This window comes from Somniosus microcephalus, chromosome 2 (assembly GCF_052327205.1).
Source record: "Somniosus microcephalus isolate GS21.2 chromosome 2, FLI_Smic_1.0, whole genome shotgun sequence".
NCBI classification, from domain to species: Eukaryota; Metazoa; Chordata; class Chondrichthyes; order Squaliformes; family Somniosidae; genus Somniosus; species Somniosus microcephalus.
In genome coordinates, this window is record NC_140988.1 from 390,885,546 (window position 1) to 390,909,980 (window position 24,435).

Here is a 24,435-nt window from a genome sequence, read left to right on the forward strand (position 1 = left end):
AAATGGAATTCAATGTGGAGAAATGAGGTAATGCATTTGGGGAGGGCTAACAAGGAAAGAGAATACACATTAAATGGTAGGACACTGAGTAGTGTAGAGGAACAAAGGGACCTTGGAGTGCATGTTCACAGATTCCTGACGGTAGCAGGCCAGGTTGATAAGGTGGTTAAGAAGACATACAGAATGCTTGCCTTTATTCGCCATGGCATAGAATACAAGAGCAGGGGGGTTATGCTTCAACTGTATAAAACACTAGTTAGGCCTCAGCTAGAGTACTGTGTGTAGTTCTGGTCACCACATTACAGGAAAGATGTGATTGCACTAGAGAGGGTACAGAGGAGATTTACAAGGATGTTGCTGGGAGTAGAGAATCTTAGCTATGAGGAAAGACTGGATAGGCTGGGTCTGTTTTCCTTGGAACAGAGGAGGCTGAGGTGAGACTTTATTGAGGTGTAAAAAATTATGAGGGGCCTAGATAAAGTGGATAGAAAGGACCTATTTCCCTTAGCAGAGGGGTCAAAAACCAGGGGGCACAGATTTAAAGTAATTGGGGGAAGGTTTAGAGGGGATTTGAGGGGAAATTTCTTCACCCAGAGGGTTGTGGGGGTCTGGAACTCACTGCCTGAAAGGGTGGTAGAGGCAGGAACCCTAACCACATTTAAAAAATACTTGGATGTGCACTTGGGATGCTGTAACCTGCAGGGCTACGGACCAAGAGCTGGGAAGTGGGATTAGGCTGGATAGCTCTTTGTTGGCCGGCGCAGACACGATGGGCTGAAATGGCCTCCTCCCGTGCTGTAACTTTCTATGATTCTATGAACGCCTACAGTACCGCATGCGACGTGCGTGGCGCTGTGGCACGTAGCAGCGCGATATTCACTCGCAGCGCCCCAAGAGAGAGGCGGTGTGCTTCCAGTAGCCTCCCTCTTGGGGCGCTACCGGTGAATTTCGGGTGTGGGGGCGCTAACTTTGTCGGGGTGCTAAAAGTACCGCCCTGGCGAATTTAGCGCCCCAAAGGGGGCGCGACCCAATTTTTCCCCCAGTGTCAGTAAATAAATATACCAGTGCAGCACAGAATGTGGGGTTGACTGAAGACAGCTGTTGTTTTTAGCTCTGCAAAAATGTAAATCTAAACATGTTTGTGAACTAAACTGAAAGTTGCAGATTTCCTTGCTCTTACCCCATGGCCGTTGCAGTACTTGTTGCACTTGCTGACACCGAACCCAGCCACGCTGCGGCACATACCGTTGAAGCAAGCCTGAGGGTAAAAAGCCATCCATCACTGTAACAGAAGCAGGAGGCCACTCTACCATGGTAACAGTTGGGTGGAGTTTACTCTACACACTTCACTGACTTTATTCTCTTATTTTTGCATACCATAGAATTAATAGGTGCTCTTTAGTGTAAACTTTAGAATCGAAAAGCTACAAGCTGACTTTGATCTCCAGTCTCAGCTTCCTCCATCTTCATCAGAGCTGATCACAACATATGTATGAATGTGAAGAGGAGACAGAGAGAAGGTTCCTTCACTCATTTACAACACACATATACTAAAGGACAGTTCATTTAATTGGCTACTGAATTTTTAGGAACAGTCTCTGATGATTGGTGTATGTAAGAAGAACATGATTTCTGATTAAGTGATTTGGGTGCTGAAACCAATTCTAATCTAAGCTTGACAAATTTATAGAGACCACCAAAATGGAGTAAGCAGCAAAGACCACAAATGTAATTGAAAATTTACTACATGATTTAGATTAGTTAGCAATTGAACAGATTAATGAAATTTAACTCCGATTATCAGTGAAGTGTTTTGCATTGGATGCAAAAATTAACGTAAGTAGAGATTTCCAGTTCTCGATTATCTACCAGAAATCTTACTGGACAAAACCTTGGGCGAGGAATCTCCTCACACCGCACAGCTCACTGATAATTCATTTCTTCCGGGTTTCATTTCATTCTCATAATTAATAAATCTACAGTATTTAAAAAAAAATGTCTGCACTTGTCTGTAGGCCTACATTGGCTCCCAGTCTGGCAATGCCTCGATTTTAAAATGACCATTCTTGTTTTCAAATCCCTCCATGGCCTCGCCCTTCCCTATCTCTGTAGCTTCCTCCAGCCCATCAACCCTCCGAGATCTCTCCGCTCCTCCAATTCTGACCTCTTGAGCATCCCTGATTTTCATCACTTTACCACTGCTGGCTGTGCCTTCAGCTGCCGTGGCCCTAAGCTCGGGAATTCCCTCCCTAAACCTCTCCTTCCTCCTTTAAGACGCTCCTTAAAACCCACCTCTTCCACCTTTTTTAAAAATGTGTTTTATTTCATTTATCTACAGCACAGTAGGAGGCCATTCGGCCCGTCGAGCCCGTGCCGGCTCTCTGCAAGAGCCCTTCAGCTAGTCCCATTCCCCTGCCCTTTCCCTGTGGCCCAGCAATTCCTTTTCCTTCAGGTCCTTATCCAACTCCCATTTGGAAGCCATGATTGAGTCTGTCTCCACCACCCTTTCAGGCAGTGCATTCCAGATTCTAACCACTCGCTGCGTAAAAATGTTTTTCCTCATTTTGCCTTTGTTTCTTCTGCCAATCACCTTAAATCTGTGCCCTCTGACTCTCGACCCTTCCGCCAATGGGAACAGTTTCTCTCTGTCTACTCTGTCCAGACCCCTCATGAATTTGAACACCTCGATCAAATCTCCTCTCAATCTTCTCTGCTCCAAGGAGAAAAACCCTAACTTCTCCAGTCTATCCGCATAACTGAAGTCCCTCATCCCTGCAATCATTCTCGTAAATCTTTTCTGCACCCTCTCTAAGGTCTTCACATCCTTCCTAAAGTGCGGTGCCCAGAATTGGACACAATACTCCAGTTGAGGCCGAACCAGTGTTTTATACAGGTTCATCATAACTTCCACGCTTTTGTATTCTATGCCTCTATTTATGAAGCCCAGGATCCCGTATGCTTTCTTAACCGCTTTCTCCACCTGTCCTGCCACCTTCAATGATTTGTGCACATATACCCCCAGGTCTCTCTGTTCATGCCCCCTTTAGAAGCTTTAGAGCTTCCCCAAATGCTGCGATATTTTTTCGATGGAGGAGCTCAGAGGCCAGCTCATTGTGTTCCTGGAGTCGAGTTAGCTTCACACAAAGGAACTCCCTCCCCACAAACACTGTGAATGCTGTGTCAATTGAAATTTTCAAGAGTGAGATCGATAGATTTTTGTTCGGTAAGAGTATCAAGGGATATGCAGAAAAGGCTAATAAACTGATATACAGCTCAGCCATGATCTAACTGAATGTCAGAACAGTTTTGAGGGGCTGAATCGTCTACTCCTGTTCCTATGTCCCCTGGTGCAGTGCGAGTGTCACTGACTGCACCAGGTAATTATTACCTAACTTATGGGACTCACTATCCTGCCCTCAGCAACAGACTCCCTCACAATTTGTGAACTGCAACTTACTCTTCCAAAGGAGTCTTAATGTGCAGACTGTAATTTGGTAATAAGTCGGTGTAAAAGTGACTGAATATGGTCCAATGTGCTGTGATGCTACAGGAGAATTACCTTTCCTAAACCGCAGTGAGTGCCAGCTGCCACCATATCAATATCTTCAGCATCCCCCGTGAAATACGTTCCATAACACTCAATGTTCTTGCCTTTATTCGAGAATTGAGATACGACATTTTCGGTTCTTCCACCTATTACTGGTGATCTGCCTTTTCCATTGCACTGAAGTTTTCCACATCTCACATCCCTGCAGAAAAGTTGCAAATGGCTTAAAAACTCCCCCTCAGTCTTTCCTTTCTTTAATAAATGCTTCCCAGGGGCAAAAAGTACATCTAGTCCCCAGGCTTATCTGGCTTCACACAACAGCAGTCTTTTCATCAGCTTAACATGTTTCGTTGGAAAATTCTTCCAGTCTCATGGCTCTCGATAAGGGAACAAAAGAAGTACTCACACTTATGTAGAACTTTATCATACAGTCACAACGTGCTTCAGACAATGAATTGATTTTTGGAATGCAGTGGCCTGGGGTTCATTGGCTGGGGTTCCTCAGAGGTATCAGCAGTCAGGTTTGAAGGGGTTATGTTTTGTTGCCTAGCAGCCACCCATTAAGATGGTTCCAGGACTGAACATGTTGGGGATGTTAGACTGCTGAAGTATGAAAGCATCATGACAGCTCACAGGGAATCTGCCCCAGACATGCCTGAACCTTTGTTTGTGCTTGCACACCAGCTGCACATTGATGGAATGAACTCCCTTGCAGGAACGCTGCATAGTGGTGATGTCACTGGGCTAGTAATCCAGGGGCCTGGACTAATGATCCAGAGACGTGAGTTCAAATCCCACCACGGCAGCTGGGAATTTAAATTCAGTTAATTAAATAAATCTGGAATAAAAAGCTTGTATCAGTAATGGTGACCATGAAACTATCGGATTGTCGGAAAAACCCATCTGGTTCACTAATGTCCTTTAGGCAAGGAAATCTGCCGTCCTTACCCGGTCTGGCCTATATGTGACTCCAGACCCACAGCAATGTGGTTGACTCTTAACTGCTCTCTGAAATGGCCGAGCAAGTCACTCAGTCGTAACAAACCGCTACGAAACATAATAAGAATAATAAAACCGGACGGACCACCCGGCATCGACCTCGGCACCGGCTACGGACACGGCAACGGCACACCCAGCCCAGTCAACCCTGCAAAGTCCTCCTCAATACCATCTGGGACTTGTGTCAAAATTGGGAGAGCTGTCCCACAGACTAGTCAAGCAACAGCCTGACACAGTCATACTCACAGAATCATACCTTTCAACCAATGTCCCAAACTCCTCCATCACCATCCCTGGGTAGGTCCTGTCCCACCGGCAGGACAGACCCACCAGGGGTGGTGGCACAGTGGTATACAGTCAGTGGGGAGTGGCCCTGGGAGTCCTCAACATTGACTCCGGACCCCATGAAGTCTCATGGCTTCAGGTCAAGCATGGGCAAGGAAACCTCCTGCTGATTACCACCTACCGTCCTCCCTCAGCTGATGAATCAGTACTCCTCCATGTTGAACACCACTTGGAAGAAGCACTGAGAGCAGCAAGGGCACAGAATGTACTCTGGGTGGGGGACTTCAATCACCACCACAAGCTGGCTGAGTCCTGAAGGGCATAACTGCCAGTCTGGGCCTGTGACAGGTGGTGAGAGAACCAACACGAGGGAAAAACCTACTTGACCTCATCCTCACCAATATACCTGTTGCAGATGCATCTGTCCATGACAGTATGGGTAGCAGTGACCATCGCACAGTCATTGTGGATACTGATTGGGGGGGATGGCTTACCAGGGGAAGGTAGCAGCAACCAACTTCCTGGCACCAGGGGTGGTTCTGCTGCACAGGATGGGAGGAAAAAGACTGGGAGAGCTATAGTAAGAACATAAGAAATAGGAGCAGGAGTAGGCCAATCGGCCCCTCGAGCCTGCTCCGCCATTCAATAAGATCATGGCTGATCTGATCCTAACCTTCAATCTACTATCACAGAACCATCTCCTGAATCTAACAGAATTAGACACACGAAATAGGAGCAGGATCAGGCTACACGGCCCCTGGGCCCGCTCCGCTACCCACAGGGCCATGTCCGATCCGAACCTCGACTCATGTCCAAATTCCTGCCCGCTCCCCGTAACCCTTAATTCCCTTTACTTCTAGGAAACTGTCTATTTCTGTTTTAAATTTATGTAATGATGTAGCTTCTACAGCTTTTTGGGGCAGCATGTTCCATGGACCTACCACCCTCTGAGTGAAGTAGTTCCTCCTCATCTCAGTTTTGAAAGAGCAGCCCCTTATTCTAAGACTATGCCCCCTAGTTCTAGTTTCACCCATCATCGGGAACATCCTCCCCGCATCCACCCGATCCAACCCCTTCACAATCTTATATGTTTCAATAAGATCGCCTCTCATTCTTCTGAACTCCAATGAGTAGAGTCCCAATCTACTCAACCTCTCCTCATATGTCCATCCCCTCATCCCCGGGATTAACCGAGTGAACCTTCTTTGTACTGACTCGAGAGCAAGTATGTCTTTTCTTAAGTATGGACACCAAAACTGTATGCAGTATTCCAGGTGCGGTCTCACCAATACCTTGTACAACTGAAACAATACCTCCCTATTTTTATATTCTATCCCCCTAGCAATGAAAGCCAACATTCCATTGGCCTTCTTAATCACTTGCTGCACCTGCATATTAACCTTTTGAGTTTCGTGCACCAGGACCCCCAGATCCCTTTGTACTTCAGTACTTTCGTTTGTTGCCATTAAGATAATAGCTTGCTCTACGATTTTTCCTGCCAAAGTGCATAACCTCACACTTTCCAGTATTGTATTCCATCTGCCAAATCTCTGCCCACTTACTTAGCCTGTCGATGTCCCCTTGCAGGTTTTTTATGTCCTCCTCACTCACGACTTTCCCTCCCATCTTAGTATCATCTGCAAACTTTGATATGTTATACTCGGTCCCCTCCTCCAAATCGTTAATATAGATTGTAAAGAGTTGGGGACCCAGCACCGACCCCTGCGGAACACCACTAGTTACTGATTGCCATTCTGAGAATGAACCATTTATCCCAACTCTCTGCCTTCTGTTCGATAGCCAATCCTCTATCCATGCCAGAATATTACCCCCAATCCCGTGATTTTTTATCTTAAGCAATAATCTTTTGTGTGGCACCTTGTTAAATGCCTTTTGGAAGTCGAAATACACTACGTCCACTGGTTCCCCTTTATCCACCCTATATGTTACTTCCTCAAAGAACTCCAGCAAATTTGTCAAACATGACTTCCCCTTCATAAAACCATGCTGACTTTGTCCTATTAAATGATGATTATCCAAATGTCCTGTTACTGTCTCCTTAATAATGGACTCCAAAATTTTACCTACCACAGATGTTAGGGTAACCGGTCTATAGTTTCCAGCCTTCTGTCTACTGCCCTTTTTAAATAAGGGTGTTACAATAGCAGTTTTCCAGTCTGCCGGGACCTTTGCTGAGTCCAGGGAGTTTTGGAAAATTATTACCAATGCATCCACAATCCCTACCGCCACTTCCCTCAAGATACTAGGATGTAAGCCATCAGGTCCAGGTGATTTACCCGCCTTGAGTCCCATTATTTTACCGAGTACCACTTCCTTAGTGATTTTGATCATGTTTAGCTCCTCCCCCCCTTTAGCCCCCTGTTTGTCCAGTGTTGGGATATTCTTAGTGTCTTCTACTGTAAAGACTGATACAAAATATTCATTCAGTGTTTTTGCCATCTCCATATTTCCCACCATTAATTTCCCGGTCTCATCCTCTAAGGGACCAACATTTACTTTAGCCACCCTTTTTCTTTTTATATAACGATAAAAACTCTTACTATCTGTTTTTATATTTTTTGCTAATTTACTTTCATAATCTATCTTCCCTTTCTTAATCAATCTTTTTGTTATTTTTTGCTGTCTTTTAAAGTTTTCCCAATCCTCTATCCTCCCACTAGATTTGGCTACCTTATATGCCCTTGTTTTTAGTCGAATACTATCCTTAATTTCTTTACTTAGCCACGGATGGCTGTCTTTTCTTTTACACCCTTTTCTTCTCAGTGGAATATATTTTTTTTGGAAGTTGTAAAATAACTCCTTAAATGTACACCACTGATCATGTATCGTCTTACCCTTTAATCTATTTTCCCAATCCACTCTACTCAATTCCGCCCTCATACCTTCATAGTCTCCTTTATTCAAGGTTAGCACGCTTGTTTGAGATCCAACATTCTCACCCTCTAATTGAATATGGAACTCAACCATGTTATGGTCACTCATTCCAAGGGGATCCTTTACTGGGACATTTTTAATTAATCCTGTCTCGTTACACAGGACCAGATCTAAGGTTGCTTGCCCCCTGGTCGGTTCAGTTACATACTGCTCAAGAAACCCATCCCTAATACACTCAATGAACTCATCCTCAAGGCAACCCTGCCCAATTTGATTTGTCCAATTAATATGGTAGTTAAAATCCCCCATAATTATAGATGTTCCCTTATTACAAGCCTCAACTATTTCCTGATTGATACTCCGTCCAACATAGTTGCAACTGTTCGGAGGCCTATAGACTACGCCCACTAGTGTTTTTTTCCCCTTATTATTCCTTACCTCCACCCAAACTGTTTCATTATCCTGATCTTTTGACCCGATATCATTTCTCTGTATTACAGTGATTCCTTCCTTTATTAACATAGCCACCCCACCTCCCCTTCCTTCCTGCCTGTCCTTCCTGATCGTTAAATAACCTGGTATGTTTAATTCCCAGGCATTGTCACCCTGCAGCCATGTTTCTGTAATGGCCACAAGATCATACCCATATGTAGTTATTTGTGCCATTAACTCGTCTATTTTGTTACGAATGCTACGTGCATTCAGATAGAGAACTTTCAAATATGTTTTGTGACACTTAGTTCCTGCTTTTGCCCTTTTTATTACTTTACCTTTTACTCCATACCTTCTGCCCCTTCCTGACACGCTCTGGTTTTTAATTTCCCCACTGCTACCTAAGTCTATGACCATCTCTGTTGTCATTTTTATTATTTGCTCTCTAGGAACCTCCCCCGCACTAGTTAGTTTAAAGCCCTCTCTACAGCCCTAGTTATATGATCCGCCAGGACTCTAGTCCCAGCACTGGCCAAGTGAAGCCCGTCCCAACGGAACAGCTCCCTCCTGCCCCAGTACTGGTGCCAGTGTCCCAGGAAGCAAAACCCATTTCTCCCACACCAGTCTTTGAGCCACGCATTTAACTCTCTAATTTTATTTGTCCTAGCCAAATTCGCTCGTGGCTCAGGTAATAATCCAGAGATTATTACCCTTGAGGTTCTGTTTTTTAATTTGACCCCTAGCTGCTCATACTCCTTTAACAGAACCGGCCTCCTAGTCCTATCTACGTCGTTTGTACCAACATGGACCACGACAACTGGATCCACCCCCTCCCACTGCAAGTTTCTTTCCAGCCCAGAGGAGATGTCCTTAACCCTGGCACCGGGTAGGCAACACAGCCTTCGGGACTCTCGCTCTTGGGCTGCAGAGAACTCTATCTATCCCCCTAATAATACTATCCCCTACCACAACAACATTTCTATTTACTCCCCCCTCTTGAATGGCCCCCCGTTCCACGGTGCTGTGGCCAGGTTGCTCATCCTCCCTGCAGTCCCTGCTCCCGTCCCCACAGGGAGTAAGAACCTTAAACCTGCTGGACAAGAGCAAGGGCTGCGGCTCCTCCAGCTCTACCTCCTGCCTCACTCGTAGTCACACCGTCCTGTCCCTGACCATGGGCTACATCTGAATTAATTAACTTCATAGGTGTGACCACCTCCTGATACACAGAGTCCAGGTACTTCTCCCCCTCCCTGATGTGTCGCAGTGTCTGAAGCTCAGACTCCAGCTCATCAACACGGAGCTGGAGTTCCTGTAGCAGCAGACACTTGTCACAGACGTAATCACCGTGAGCCTCAATGGGGTTCACCGGCTCCCACATCTCGCAACAGTAACACATCACCTGCTCCATTCTATGTAATTAATTAAATTTTTTATTGTTAGTTATGGACACCTTCTGCCCGATTATAGATGCTAGTATCCCCTTTAATTAATTGTATTTAATTTAAATCAATCCCTCTAATTACACCAGTTAAATGGTTTACCAACAGTCACTCTGCACCAGGAAGGCCTTATTAACTACAACCCACAGAGTTAAAGTTTGAAAAGAGCACCTAACACCCCACTTACCCTAACTCACACACTTACCCAAACTCACAGCACTCTCTGCTGACTCGCACTCAGTGCTTGCTCGCACTAGCCTGGTCTTTTTATACTGTTCGTTTGTTTACAGCCAAATGAGTCACCCCTGCTGATTGGTTAGAAAACTGGTTTCCACTGCCTGCTGTGCCAATTTACTCCTACTGCAGTGTAACCTTGTTTTACTCTTCTTAAACCAACAGAATCCCAAATATTTAACTTTTCTCCTTTGCTTAAACTGCTTAAGTAATCTTATCAAGAATGATTTAAAGAGAAATAACAATTAAAGAACTCACACACTTACCCAAACTCACAGCACTCTCTGCTGATAGGGGATTCTATTGTAAGGGGAATAGATAGGCGTTTCTGCGGCCGCAAACGAGACTCCAGGATGGTGTGTTGCCTCCCTGGTGCAAGGGTCAAGGATGTCTCGGAGCGGCTGCAGAACATTTTGGAAGGGGAGGGTGAACAGCCAGTCGTCGTGGTGCATATAGGTACCAACGATATAGGTAAAAACCGGGATGAGGTCCTAAAAGCTGAATATAGGGAGTTAGGAGGTAAATTAAAAATAGGACCTCAAAGGTAGTAATCTCAAGATTGCTACCAGTGCTAAGTCCTAGTCAGAGTAGAAATAGAAAGATATTTCAGATAAATACGTGGCTAGAGGAATGGTGCAAGGGGGAGGGATTCAAATTTCTGGGAAATTGGAACCGGTTCTGGGGGAGGTGGGACCAGTACAAAACGGACGGTTTGCACCTGGGCAGGGCCGGGACCGATGTCCTAGGGGGAGTGTTTGCTCATGCTCTGGAGGAGGGTTTAAACTAAAATGGCAGGGGGTTGGGAACCTGAGTGGAGAGACAGAGGAAAGGGAAACAAGGATAAAAGCAAAAGACAGGAAGGAGAAAAACAAAAGTGGCAGGCAGAGAAATCAAGGGTTTAAATCAGACATGGCCACAGTAAATAATAATTCTCAAAGATCTAAGAGTGTTAAAAAAACAAGCCTGAAGGCTTTGTGTCTTAATGCAAGGAGCATTCGTAATAAGGTGGATGAATTGGCTGCGCAAATAGAGATAAACGAATATGATATGATTGGGATTGCGGAAACATGGCTCCAGGGTGGCCAAGGCTGGGAACTCAATATCCCGGGATATTCAATATTCAGGAAAGATAGGCAAAAAGGAAAAGGAGGTGGGGTAGTATTGCTGGTTAAAGAGGGGATTAATACAATTGAAAGGAAGGATATTAGCTCTGGTGATGTGGAATCTGTATGGGTAGAACTGAAAAATACCAAGGGGCAGAAAACGTTAGTGGGAGTGGTATATAGAGCTCCAAACAGTAATGCGGATGTCGGGGATGGCATCAAACGGGAAATTAGAGATGCGTGCAATAAGGGCACAGCAGTTATCATGGGTGACTTTAATCTACATATAGATTGGGCTAACCACATTAGTAACAATACTGTGGAGGAGGAATTCCTGGAGTGTATACGAGATGGTTTCCTGGACCAATATGTCGAGGAACCAACTAGAGATCAGGCCATCTTAGACTGGGTATTATGTAATGAGAAAGGATTAATTAGCAATCTTGTTGTGCGAGGCCCCTTGGGTCAGAGCGATCATAATATGATAGAATTCTTCATTAAGATGGAGAGTGAAATAGTTGACTCGGAGACTAGGGTCCTGAATTTAAATAAAGGAGACTACGATGGTATGAGGTGCGAGTTGGGTAGGATTGATTGGGGAATGACATTCAAAGGGTTGACGGTGGATAGGTAATGGCAAACATTCAAAGACCGCATGGATGAACTACAGAATTTGTTCATCCCAGTTTGGCATAAAAATAAAACAAAAAAGATGACTCAACCGTGGCTAACAAGGGACATTAGGGATTGCATAAGATTCAAGGAGAGGACATATAAATTGGCCAGAAAAGCAGTAAGCCTGAGGATTGGGAGCAGTTTAGGATTCAACAAAGGAGGACAAAGGGATTAATTAAGAGGGGGAAAATAGAGTATGAGAGTAAGCTTGCAGGTAACATAAAAACTGACTGTAAAAGCTTTTATAGATATGTGAAGAGAAAAAGATTGGTGAAGTCAAGCGTAGGTCCCTTGCAGTCAGAGTCAGGGGAATTTATAATGGGGAACAAAGAAATGGCAGACCAATTAAATACATACTTTGGTTCTGTCTTCACAAAGGAGGACACAAATAACCTCCCAAAGATGTCGGGGAACATAGCGTCTAATGACAGGGAGGAACTGATAGAAATCAGTATTTGTAGGGACATGGTGTTAGGGAAATTGATGGGATTGAGGGTTGATAAATCCCCAGGACCTGATAATCTACATCCTAGGGTACTTAAGGAAGTGGCCCTCGAAATAGTAGATGCATTGCAGGTCATCTTCCAAAATTCGATAGGCTCTGGAACAGTACCCATGGATTGGCGGGTAGCTAATGTTACCCCACTGTTCAAAAAGGGTGGTAGAGAGAAAACGGTGAATTACAGACCGGTAAGCCTGACATCGGTAGTGGGGAAAATGCTAGAGTCCATTATAAAGGATGCAATAGCAGAACACTTGGAAAAAAGTGACCGGATCGGACAAAGTCAACATGGATTTACAAAAGGTAAATCGTGCTTGACTAATCGACTGGAATTTTTTGAGGATGTAACTGGTAAAATAGATAAGGGAGAACCAGTGGATGTGGTGTATTTGGATTTTCAAAAGGCTTTCGATAAGGTCCCGCATAAGAGATTAGCGTGTAAAATTAAGGCACATGGGATTGGGGGCAAGGTATTGACTTGGATAGAGAACTGGTTGCCAGACAGAAAGCAAAGAGTTGGAATAAACGGCTCTTTTTCCGAGTGGCAGGCAGTGACTACTGGGGTACCGCAGGGATCGGTCCTTGGACCCCAGCTATTCACAATATATATTAATGATCTGGATGAGGGAACTAGATGTAATATCTCCAAGTTTGCAGACGACACAAAGCTGTGTGCTGTGAGGAGGATACCGAGAACCTCCAGTATGATTTGGACAGGTTGGGTGATTGGGCAGAAGCATGGCAGATGCAATATAACGTGGATAAATGCGAGGTTATCCACTTTGGTGGCAAAAATAGGAAGGCAGATTATTATCTGAATGGCAATAGATTGGGAGAAGGGGAAGTGCAACGAGACCTGGGTGTCCTTGTGCACCAGTCGCTGAAAGTAAGCATGCAGGTGCAGCAGGCGGTTAAGAAGGCAAATGGTATGTTGGCCTTCGTAGCGAGAGGGTTTGAGTACAGGAACAAGGATGTCTTGCTGCAGTTGTACAGGGCCTTGGTGAGACCACATCTGGAGTATTGTATGCAGTTTTGGTCGCCTTATCTGAGGAAGGATGTTCTTGCCATGGAGGGAGTGCAGCGAAGATTCACCAGGCTGATACCTGGGATGGCAGGAATGACGTACGAGGAAAGATTGGGTCGATTGGGCTTGTACTCGCTGGAGTTTAGAAGAATGAGAGGGGATCTCATCGAAACTTCTAAAATTCTAACAGGACTAGACAGACTAGATGCTGGAAGGATGTTCCCGATGGTCGGGGAGTCCAGAACCAGGGGTCACAGTCTAAGGATAAGGGGTAAGCCATTTAGGACAGAGATGAGGAGGAATTTCTTCACCCAGAGAGTGGTGAACCTGTGGAATTCTCTACCACAGAAGGCAGTAGAGGCCAATTCATTAAATATATTCAAGAAGGAGTTGGATATATTTCTTAAGGCTAGGGGGATCAAGGGGTATGGAGAGAAGGCAGGGACAGGGTACTGAATTTGGACGATCAGCCATGATCGCATTGAATGGCGGAGCAGGCTCGAGGGGCCGAATGGCCTACTTCTGCTCCTATCTTCTATGTTTCTATGAAGTCCTGTCTTCATGCTGAGGACACCCTCCATCGTGTTGTGTGGCACTACCATCGTGCTAAATGGGATAGATTCAGAACAGGTCTAGCAGCTCAAAACTGGGCATCCATGAGGCGCTGTGGGACATCAGCAGCAGCAGAATTGTATTCCACCACAATCTGTAACCTCTTGGCCCGGCATATCCCTCACTCTACCATTACCATCAAGCCAGGGGACCAACCCTGGTTCAATAAGGAGTGTAGAAAAGCATGCAAGGAGCAGCACCAGGCGTACCTAAAAATTAGGTGCCAATCTGGGGAAGCTGCAACACAGGACTACATCCATGCTAAAAAGCGGAAGCAGCATGCTATAGACAGAGCTAAGTGATCCCACAATCAACGGATCAGATCAGAGCTCTGCAGTCCTGCCACATCCAGTCGTGAATGGTGGTGGACTAATAAACAACTAACGGGAGGAGGAGGCTCCATGAATATCCCCATCCTCAATGATGGTGGAGCCCAGCACATGAGTGCAAAAGACAAGGCTGAAGCATTTGCAACCATCTTCAGCCAGAAGTGCCAAGTGGATGATGTATATCGGCCTACTCCCGAGATCCCCACCATCACAGAAGCCAGTCTTCAGCCAATTCGATTCACTCCACATGATATCAAGAAACGGCTGAGCGCACTGGATACAACAAAGGCTATGGGCCACGACAACATCCCGGCTATCATGCTGAAGACTTGTGCTCCAGAACTAGCCGTGCTTCTAGCCAAGCTGTTCCAGTACAGCTACAACACTGGCATCTATCCGACAATGTGGAAAACTGCCCAGGTATGTCCTGCTTTCCCAGGTATGTCCTGTCCACAAAAAGCAGGACAAATCCAACGCAGCCAATTATCGCCCCATCAGTCTACTCTCAATCATCAGCAAAGTGATGGAAGGTGTCATCGACAGTGCTATCAAGCGGCACTTACTCACCAATAACCTGCTCACTGATGCCCAGTTTGGGCTCTGCCAAGACCACTCAGCTCCCGACCTCATTGCAGCCTTGGTCTAAACATGGACAAAGGAGCTGAATTCCAGAGGTGAGGCGAGAGTGACTGCCCTTGATCAAGGCAGAATTTGACCGAGTGTGGCATCAAGGAGCCCGAGTAAAACTGAAGTCAATGGGAATCAGGGGGGAAATGCTCCACTGGCTGGAGTCATACCTAGCACAAAGGAAGATGGTTGTGGTTATTAAAGGTCAATCATCACAGCCCCAGGACATTGCTGCAGGAGTTCCTCAGGGCAGTGTCCTAGGCCCAACCATCTTCAGCTGCTTCATCAATGACCTTCCCTCAAACATAAGGTCAGAAATGGGGATGTTCGCTGATGACTGCACAGTGTTCAGTGCCATTCACAAATCCTCAGATAATAAAGCAGTCCATGCCCGCATGCAATAAGGCCTGGACGACACTCAGGCTTGGGCTGATAAGTGGCAGGTAAAATTCGCGCCACAGAAGTGCCAGGCAATGACTATCTCCAACAAGCGATAGTTAACCACCTCCCCATGACATTCAACGGCATTGCCATCGCCGAATCCCCCACCGTCAACATCTTGGGGGTCACCATAGATCAGAAACTTAACTGGACCAGCCACATAAATACTGTGGCAACAAGAGCAGGTCAAAGGCTAGGTATTCTGCGGCGAGTGTCTCACCTCCTGACTCCCCAAAGCCTTTCCACCATCTACAAGGCACAAGTAAAGAGTGTGATGGAATACTCTCCACTTGCCTGGATGAGTGCAGCTGCAAAAACATTCAAGAAGCTCGACACCATCCAGGACAAAGCAGCCCGTTTGATTGGCACCCCATCCACCGCCTTAAACATTCACTCCCTCCACCACCGGCGCACCGTGGCTGCAGTGTGTACCATCTACAAGATGCACTGCAGCAACCCACCAAGGCTTCTTCGGCAGCACCTCCCAAACCCGTGACCTCTTCCACCTAGAAGGACAAGGGCAGCAGGCGCATGGGAACACCACCACCTCCAAGTTCCGCTCCAAGTCACATACTCCTGACTTAGAGGTATATTGGCCGATTCTTCATCGTCGCTGAGTCAAAATCCTGGAACTCCCTCCCAAACAGCACTGTGGGAGCACCTTCACCACAGGGACTGCAGCGGTTGAAGAAGGCGGCTCATCACCACCTTCTCAAGGGCAACTAGGGATGGGCAATAAATGCTGGCCTTGCCAGCGACGCACACATCCCATCAGCAAATAAAAAAAAATGCTCCTGGTTGATCGGCTGGGGGGCACTTGGATTACCATATGTGTGCAGTTGATTGCGCCCTGCACCCATGGGAAGCCAGCCAGAGACACAATCCAAGGGCCTGCTAATTCTAGCTAATGTCATCACAGGGGAAGCTAATATACCTCCCAGCCCTGGAAAACAGTCCGTCCGTCACCTGCCTTATGTATTTATGTGTGGCCGACTGTGCGACACTTGCTACGTCTCTGGTAGTGGCTTGGAAGTAGCCAGAGGCAATGAAATTGAGAGCATTGGTCACTTTCACAGCCAGTGGTAATGCGTGGCCGCCAGGTACAGCAGGTCGCCTTCTAGGAAGCTGCAGAGGTCTGCGGCCACCTGATGTGACAATCTCAGCCAATGGAAGCACTGCTCCTCCGGCAGGTCAAGGTAGCTGAACATCTGTCTGTAGACCCGGTTAGGTGGGTATTGCCTTCTGCTGCAAGCTCATCCCCTCTGTTGTTCCCTTCCCCGCTGGCCACCTGCAACTCCCTCCACTGCACGCCTTTGCTCCTTGATGTGCCTCAATAATTCCGAGACTCGATGTTAGCGAAACAAAACAAGGCTTTTATTAACTTAGAAAGTAACACGTAAGAGAGAGAGGTATCTTCCTTCTGGAGACTGAGGCCAGACTGAGCTAGCTTACAAAAGGGGCCAGGTATGGGCGGAGCCCTACACACAGCACATTCCAGCACATTCCAATAAACAATACAATGAGGACTGGGGGAAGGGAAATGACACTGAAACCGACCACAGTCACAGGCAGTGATGAATGGAATATTTCATCACACTCCTTTTGATCCTCATTCTCCTCCTGCTGCGAAGTCCAATTAAGAGCAGCCATGGCACCACCCATCATGAGCTTCTCTGCCTAATCACCTCAAAACTCTACAAATAAGGCTCTCACACCAAGTTCTCTCACGAAACGATGTCCCACAGGGAACTGAGAAAGCAGCTGTGAGCACGGAATCTTTATTGAGATCAGGCCTCCTGGCCTTTAACCACCCCGATAAAGTGCCGCCCAATCTTGCCTCCGTTTCACCCCCGGGAAACCCGTGCAGCACCAGTTAATTTCAAATTGGGCTCCCAATTGCAATATAGGAAACCGATTTACATATGTTAATGACCATCCCGCCTCCCACAGCAGGATTCTCAGACGCCTCGCAGCGGGCGTAAGCGCAACATGTTGGGATCGGATAAAGTGCATCATCAACCATACATGAATCATACAAATTTACAGCACAGAAGGAGGCCATTCGGCCCATCGTGTCTGTGCCGGCCGACAAAGAGCTCTCCAGCCTAATCCCACTTTCCAGCACTTGGTCCGTAGCCCTGTAGGTTACAGCATCCCAAGTGCATATCCAAGCACTTTTTAAATGTGATGAGGGTCTCTGCCTCTACCACCCTTTCAGGCAGTGAGTTCCAGACCCCCACCACCCTCTGGGTGAAAAAGTTTCCCTTCAAATCTCCTGTAAACCTCCTACCAATTACTTTAAATCTGTGCCCCCTGGTTATTGACCCCTCTGCTAAGGGAAATAGGTCCTTTCTATCCACTTTATCTAGGCCCCTCATAATTTTATACACCTCAATAAAGTCTCACCTCAGCCTCCTCTGTTCCAAGGAAAACAGACCCAGCCTATCCAGTCTTTCCTCATAGTTAAGATTCTCTACTCCCGGCAACATCCTCGTAAATCTCCTCTGTACCCTCTCTAGTGCAATCACATCTTTCCTGTAATGTGGTGACCAGAACTGCACGCAGTACTCTAGCTGAGGCCTAACTAGTGTTTTATACAGTTGAAGCATAACCCCCCTGCTCTTGTATTCTATGCCACGGCTAAGAAAGGCAAGCATTCCGTATGCCTTCTTAACCACCTTATCTACCTGGCCTGCTACCTTCAGGGATCTGTGGACATGCACTCCAAGGTCCCTTTGTTCCTCTACACTACTCAGTGTCCTACCATTTAATGTGTATTCCCTTGCCTTGTTAGCCCTCCCCAAATGCATTACCTCACACTTCTCCGGATTGAATTCCATTTGCCACTGTTCTGCCCACCTCACCAGTTCATTGATATCTTCCTGCAGTTTACAGCTTCCTTCTTCATGATCAACCACACAGCCGATTTTAGTGTCATCTGCAAACTTCTTTATCATACCCCCTACATTCAAATCTAAATCATTGATATCTACCACAAAAAGCAAGGGACCTAGTACTGAGCCCTGCGGAACCCCACTGGAAACAGCCTTCCAGTCAAAAAAAACCCATCAGCCATTACCCTCTGCTTCCTGCCTCTGAGACAATTTTGGACCCAACTTGACACTTTCCCTTGGATCCCATGGGCTTTTACTTTCGTTAACAGTCTGCCATGTGGGACCTCATCAAAAGCCTTGCTAAAATCCATATACACTACATCAAACGCACTACCCTCATGAACACTCGTTAACTCCTCAAAAAATTCAATTAAGTAAGTCAGACACGACCTTCCCTTAACAAATCCATGCTGACTGTCCTTGATTAATCCGTGTCTTTCTAAATGAAGATTTATCCTGTCCCTCGGAATTTTTTCAATAATTTTCCCACCACCGATGTAAGGCTGACTGGCCTGTAATTACTCGGTCTATCCTTTTCTCCCTTTTTAAACAAAGGTACATAAGAACATAAGAAATAGGAGCAGGAGTAGGCCAATCGGCCCCTCGAGCCTGCTCCACCATTCAATAAGATCATGGCTGATCTGATCCTAACCTCAAATCTTCTATCACTCTGCATCCACCCGAACCCATGTGATCTCCCGGGAGAGGCGAAAAACCAGATCAAGACCCAATGGCCAATTTGGGAGAAAAAAATCTGGGAAATTCCTCTCCGACCCATCTAGGCGATCGAAATTCTTCCAGGAGATCACTCTGTCCCTATATTTTCTACAGTACTTACCTTCTGTAAAGGTGATCTCCACCCCAGCCAGGAACAGGAATAAAACCATCTCCTGAAATCTAACACAGAATTAGAACACAGTAGGAGCAGAACCAGGCTACACGGCCCCTGGGCCCACTCCACTACCCACAGGGCCATGACCATTCCGAACCCAGACTCATGTCCAATTTCCTGCCCGCTCCCCGTAACCCTTAATTCCCTTTACTTCTAGGAAACGATCTATTTCTGTTTTAAATTTATTTAATGATGTAGCTTCCGCAGCTTTCTGGGGCAGCAAATTCCACAAACCTACCACCCTCTGAGTGAAGAAGTTTCTCCTCATCTCAGATTTGAATGAGCAGCCCCTTATTTTAAGATTATGCCCCCTAGTTCTAGTTTCACCCATCATTGGGAACATCCTCACCGCATCCATCCGATCAAGCCCCTTCACAATCTTATATGTTTCAATAAGATCGCCTCTCATTCTTCTGAACTCCAATGAGTAGAGTCCCAATCTACTCAACCTCTCCTCATATGACCACCCCCTCATCCCCGGGATTAACCGAGTGAACCTTCTTTGTACTGACTCGAGAGCAAGTATGTCTTTTCTTAAGTATGGACACCAAAACTGTATGCAGTATTCCAGGTGCGGCCTCACCAATACCTTGTACAACTGCAGCAATACCTCCCTGTTTTTATATTCCAACCCCCTAGCAATAAAAGCCAACATTCCATTGGCCTTCTTAATCACTTGCTGCACCTGCATACTAACTTTTTGAGTTTCGTGCACCAGGACCCCCAGATCCCTTTGTACTACAGTACTTTCCAGTTTCTTGCCATTAAGATAATAACTTGCTCTATGATTTTTCCTGCCAAAGTGCATAACCTCACACTTTCCAGTATTGTATTCCATCTGCCAAATCTCTGCCCACTTACTTAGCCTGTCTATGTCCCTTTGCAGGTTTTTTATGTCCTCCTCACTCACTACTTTCTGTCCCATCTTTGTATCATCTGCAAACTTTGATATGTTACACTCGGTCCCCTCCTCCAAATCGTTAATATAGATTGTAAAGAGTTGGGGACCCAGCACTGACCCCTGCGGAACACCACTAGTTACTGGTTGCCAATCTGAGAACGAACCATTTATCCCAACTCTCTGCTTTCTGTTAGAGAGCCAATCCTCCACCCACGCCAGAATATTACCCCCAATCCCGTGATTTTTTATCTTGAGCAATAATCTTTTGTGTGGCACCTTGTCAAATGCCTTTTGGAAGTCTAAATACACTACGTCCACTGGTTCCCCTTTATCCACCCTGTATGTTACTTCCTCAAAAAACTCAAGCAAATTTGTTAAACATGACTTCCCCTTCATGAAACCATGCTGAGTTTGCCCTATTAAATTATGTTTATCCAAATGTTGGTGGCCCCCCCCCCCCTCAGCATTAGCAATCCTCCATTACCTCACCTGAAGCCAGATTGAGGTCTGATTGAAAAATGATGGTCAGGGCCTCTGCTATTTCCTCTTTTGCTTCACTTCACAGCCTGAGATACATTTCATCCGGGCCTGGGAATTTATCCACTTTCAAAGCTGCTAAACCCCTTAATACTTCCTCTCTCACTATGTTTATTTCATTTAATATTTCACACTCCTCCCTGATTGCAATGTCTGCATCGCCCCTCTCTTTTGTGAAAACAGATGCAAAGTATTCATTAAGAACCATACCCACATCTTCCGACTCCACACACAGATTGGGCCAGAAATTCGCGGCCAAAGGCGTGAGTGCGCTCGGGGTACTCACGCATCTGGCCGTTGGAAATGCCGGCGTTCAGCATGAACAGCGCATGCGGGGAACGCCGGCATTTCCAGACCTCGAGCGCGTGCGACTGCACAGGCAGCGCTTGCGCAGTGAACTTCGTAGATTTCATTCATGAAATCCGTGAGGGTAAGTCCTTAGAAGTTACACTTGAAAAAAGCAAGTGTAAAGTGGTTCATTGGCTGCGGAGGAAGAAACATTTTATCGTGGAGCTTCTGAAATGCAATATTTTTGTTTGGGAAAGGGAGGGAAGTTATTTTAAGAAATTTTAAGTAAGTTTCAAAGTTAAAAATTTTTTTTTTTTAAAAGGGTTTTCAGAACGGTAGGTAGAAGGAGCAATTGTGGCTGTGTGAATGGAATGTGAGAATGAGTTATGTATGTATGTCCACATATATTCCTTTACGTATATGTATGTATGTTTTATATTCCTTTACTAATGTGTATGAATGTATGTTTTTAATTATGATTTTCCAATAAGTTACTTTCTCTGAAAGTCATAATTAAATAATACATTCATACACATAAGTAAAGGAATATATACATAACACGCAAAGGAATATATACAGACATACATACTTTCAGAAGCTCCACGATAAGAAATATCTTCCTCCGCAGCCTCTGGAGCAACTGTACCCATGCTTTTTTCATGTGTAAGTTGTAAGGACTTGACCTCACTGAAAGCAGTAATGAAAGCGGCGAATTATACTGCGCACGCGCTGCCTGTGCAGTCGCACGCGTTCTGCCTCTGAACCCCTTCGTTCAGAGGACAGGAAATGCCGGTTTTCCCCAAAAGCACTGTGCATGCTGAAAACCGGCATTTCATCCGGCCAGATGCGTAAGTACCCCGACCGTACTCGCGCAGTTGGAAGGGAATTACTGGGCCAACATTTTACATGTCAATAAAATGAAAAATTTAACAATTGCACGACTTGCCCCCTCGTATCTGCGACTGAGGGTCCAAGGAGGTGCATTGCGCAAGAGGTCATCATCGTACGTATCCTCACACTGTTCCCTTTGGCGAACTGTATGAAGTGGTGGAAGAATTTATGGCCGTGATTAACGCTCATTCCGTGACCGTAACCATCTTTGAACCAGCCATTAGGGTGGTTAGTCCTATGGCGGGAGGGTTTTACGGGCTCCCACAACCCATCTGAGGGGGGGGGGCCACCAACACCCACGGACGCAAGTATCCCGCTGGATGTCCACCCAGAATTTAAAGTTGGAACTCCGACTCCACTTGCCGGGACTGTCTGGAGTGGGGTTCAAAACACTACTCCTTCTGGCCCAGCGGCGGGGATGCTTACTGCTACGCAAAAGGCCCACTCCGCACAAAAGGTGACACCCATATGTTTCCTGTGCCTTTTCCCTCCCCGTGACTGGAGCCCTATGCTGCCATTTCACGTTGCTAATCGGATTGGGCCTTTGTCATAGCGGTAGGATCCCCGCCGCTGGGCCAGATCAGGGTAGGGTTTCGAACCCCGCTCCAGACAGTCCCGGCAAGTGGAGTCGGAGCTCCGGCTCTAAATTCTGGGTTGACATCCAGTGGGGTATTTGCGTCCGTGGGTGTGGGTGGCACCCCCTCCTTGTATAGCTTGTGGGAGCCCGTAAAACCCTCCCGCCATAGGACTAACCGCCCTAATGCCTGGTTCAAAGATGGTTATGGTCATGGAATGAGCGTTAATCATGGCCATAAATCCTTCCACCACTTCATACAGTTCCCCAAAGGGAACAGTGTGAAGACACGTATGACGACGACATTGCTAAATAAATAAATGGAATTAAAAAAATTCTTTTAGGGCTTTTAAAAGTCTTTAAATTGCTTTAATTCTGTTTAAAACTACTTCAGATTACTCAAAATAATGTAAACATTTAAAAAAGTTTATAAAAGTTACCAAAATCTTCAAAAAACTTCCAAAAACCTATTTAAACTGCTGCTTTGCATGTAAAAATGCTTAGCAGCTTGACAGAAACATTGGGGGCGTGTCCAGCGAAACTGAGACCTCAAGGGGCGTGTCTCACTTGCACTGCACGCTCCTGGCTTCGCGCTGGCTGCACTCCTGGGCGGCGTGACGTCATACGCTGCCCGGGATTCTTCTTCTGGAAACACCAATTCCAGGCGTCCCTGGAGCTGATCGGCAGTAGCGCGGGGTAAGTGCAGAAACGGGGCTGCAAGCCCCGTTCACCAATTTCTGGCCCATTAACTTTATGGTCTCTAATAGGCCCTACCCTTTCTTTAGTTATCCTCTTGCTCTTAATGTATTTATAAAACATCTTTGGGTTTTCCTTGATTTTACTTGCCAAAATGTTTTCATGCTCTCTCTTTGCTTTCCTAATTTCCTTTTTAATTTCTGTACTCCTCTAGGATTTCTACAGTATTGAGCCCTCGGTATCTGTCATAAGCCTCCCTTTTTTCTTATCCTACCCTGTATGTCCCTTGACATCTGGGGAGCTCTAGGTTTGTTAGTCCCACCCTTTTTCTTTAAGGGCGCATACTTGCTCTGAACCCTCCGGATCTCCTCCTTGAATGCCTCCCACTGCTCGGACACTGATTTACCTTCAAGTAGCTGTTTCCAGTCCACTTTGGCTAAATCCCATCTCAGCTTAGCAAAATTGGCCTTTCCCCAATTGAGAACTTTTATTCCTGGTCTATCTTTGTCCTTTTCTATAACTACCCTAAATCTAACTGAATTATGGTCACTAGCACCAAAATGCTCTCCCACTGATACCCTTTCCACTTGCCCAGCTTCATTCCCTAAAACTAAGTCCAGAACTGCCCCCTCCCTTGTTGGGCTTGTTACATACTGGCTAAAAAGGTTCTCCTGAATGCATTTTAGGAATTCCGCACCCTCTATACCATTCACACTAATTTAATCCCAGTTAATATTGGGGTCGTTAAAATCCCCGACTATTACTGCCCTATAGTTTTTGCACTTCATTTGTCCACATAATTGCTCTTCTATCTCCCTCTCACTGTTTGGGGGTCTGTAGTACACTCCCAGCAGTGTGATCCTGGCAGGAATGACGTATGAGGAGAGATTGTGTCGATTGGGCTTATACTTGTAATGTATGTACCTTTAAGGGGGAGAACTACTTTTTACAGTTCATGTATATTGTAGTACCGGCAGTGACCACACCTGTATATAACGTTGAGTAGTAATCTGTACAGTTCAGTTGCAGTCTGAGCCACGTTGAGTAAACACCGTTTGTACCGTTCTCTGCAGTCTGTGTCTGATTATACATGGACATAACAGTGGTGACGAGGCAGATTCGAACCTACCTGCAACTCTGCATCACCTCCCAGGGATTCGCTCCTGGAGAACAGTGGAAGAAGCTCGAGTCCAGAAGCACGGGCGTCGACCACGGGCAACCGCCCAGTCATCCAGCGGAGATTTGAGCATCGCAGGGGAGGCTGTCGAGAGCCAGGCTTGGCTTTCCAGTCACGGTGGTCCAGCGAAACGGGTTGGCAACAGGTACTGCGCAGACCCTTCCCGGACAGCGGCGGGCTAGAGCCCGACCGAGCGGCACAGAAAAAGGCCGAGCAGCGTCGACGGGGGAGAGAGAGAGGGCAGAGCGCACAGGGCGCAGCTGGTGTACAGGACCGAGTGGCATCAACGGGGGGGAGAGACGAGAGAGAGCAGAGCGCAGCCGGTGTTCAAGGGCCGAGCAGCGTCAACGGGGGAGAGAGGCGCGCAGGAAAACGCGAGGCGCTGCCATTGCCACGAGGACCGCAGAGAGCGGCATTGGCAGCAGCGCAGGAGCAGCGCGC

General features: G+C 46.3%; 1 protein-coding gene across 5 annotated transcripts in view; it reads right to left on the minus strand.

Annotated features, from left to right (window-relative positions):
- LOC147123873 (disintegrin and metalloproteinase domain-containing protein 12-like) overlaps nucleotides 1–24,435 on the minus strand; it is a 566,371-nt gene that overhangs the window by 251,175 nt on the left and 290,761 nt on the right. For all 5 annotated transcript variants that reach the window (XM_085976452.1, XM_085976457.1, XM_085976448.1 and 2 more), the window contains exons 16-17: nucleotides 3,560–3,749; nucleotides 1,181–1,258 (exon numbers count right to left, since the gene is read on the minus strand). In XM_085976452.1, the coding sequence (XP_085832578.1) occupies nucleotides 1,181–1,258; nucleotides 3,560–3,749 (268 nt within the window). The remainder of the gene's footprint in view (nucleotides 1–1,180; nucleotides 1,259–3,559; nucleotides 3,750–24,435) is intronic.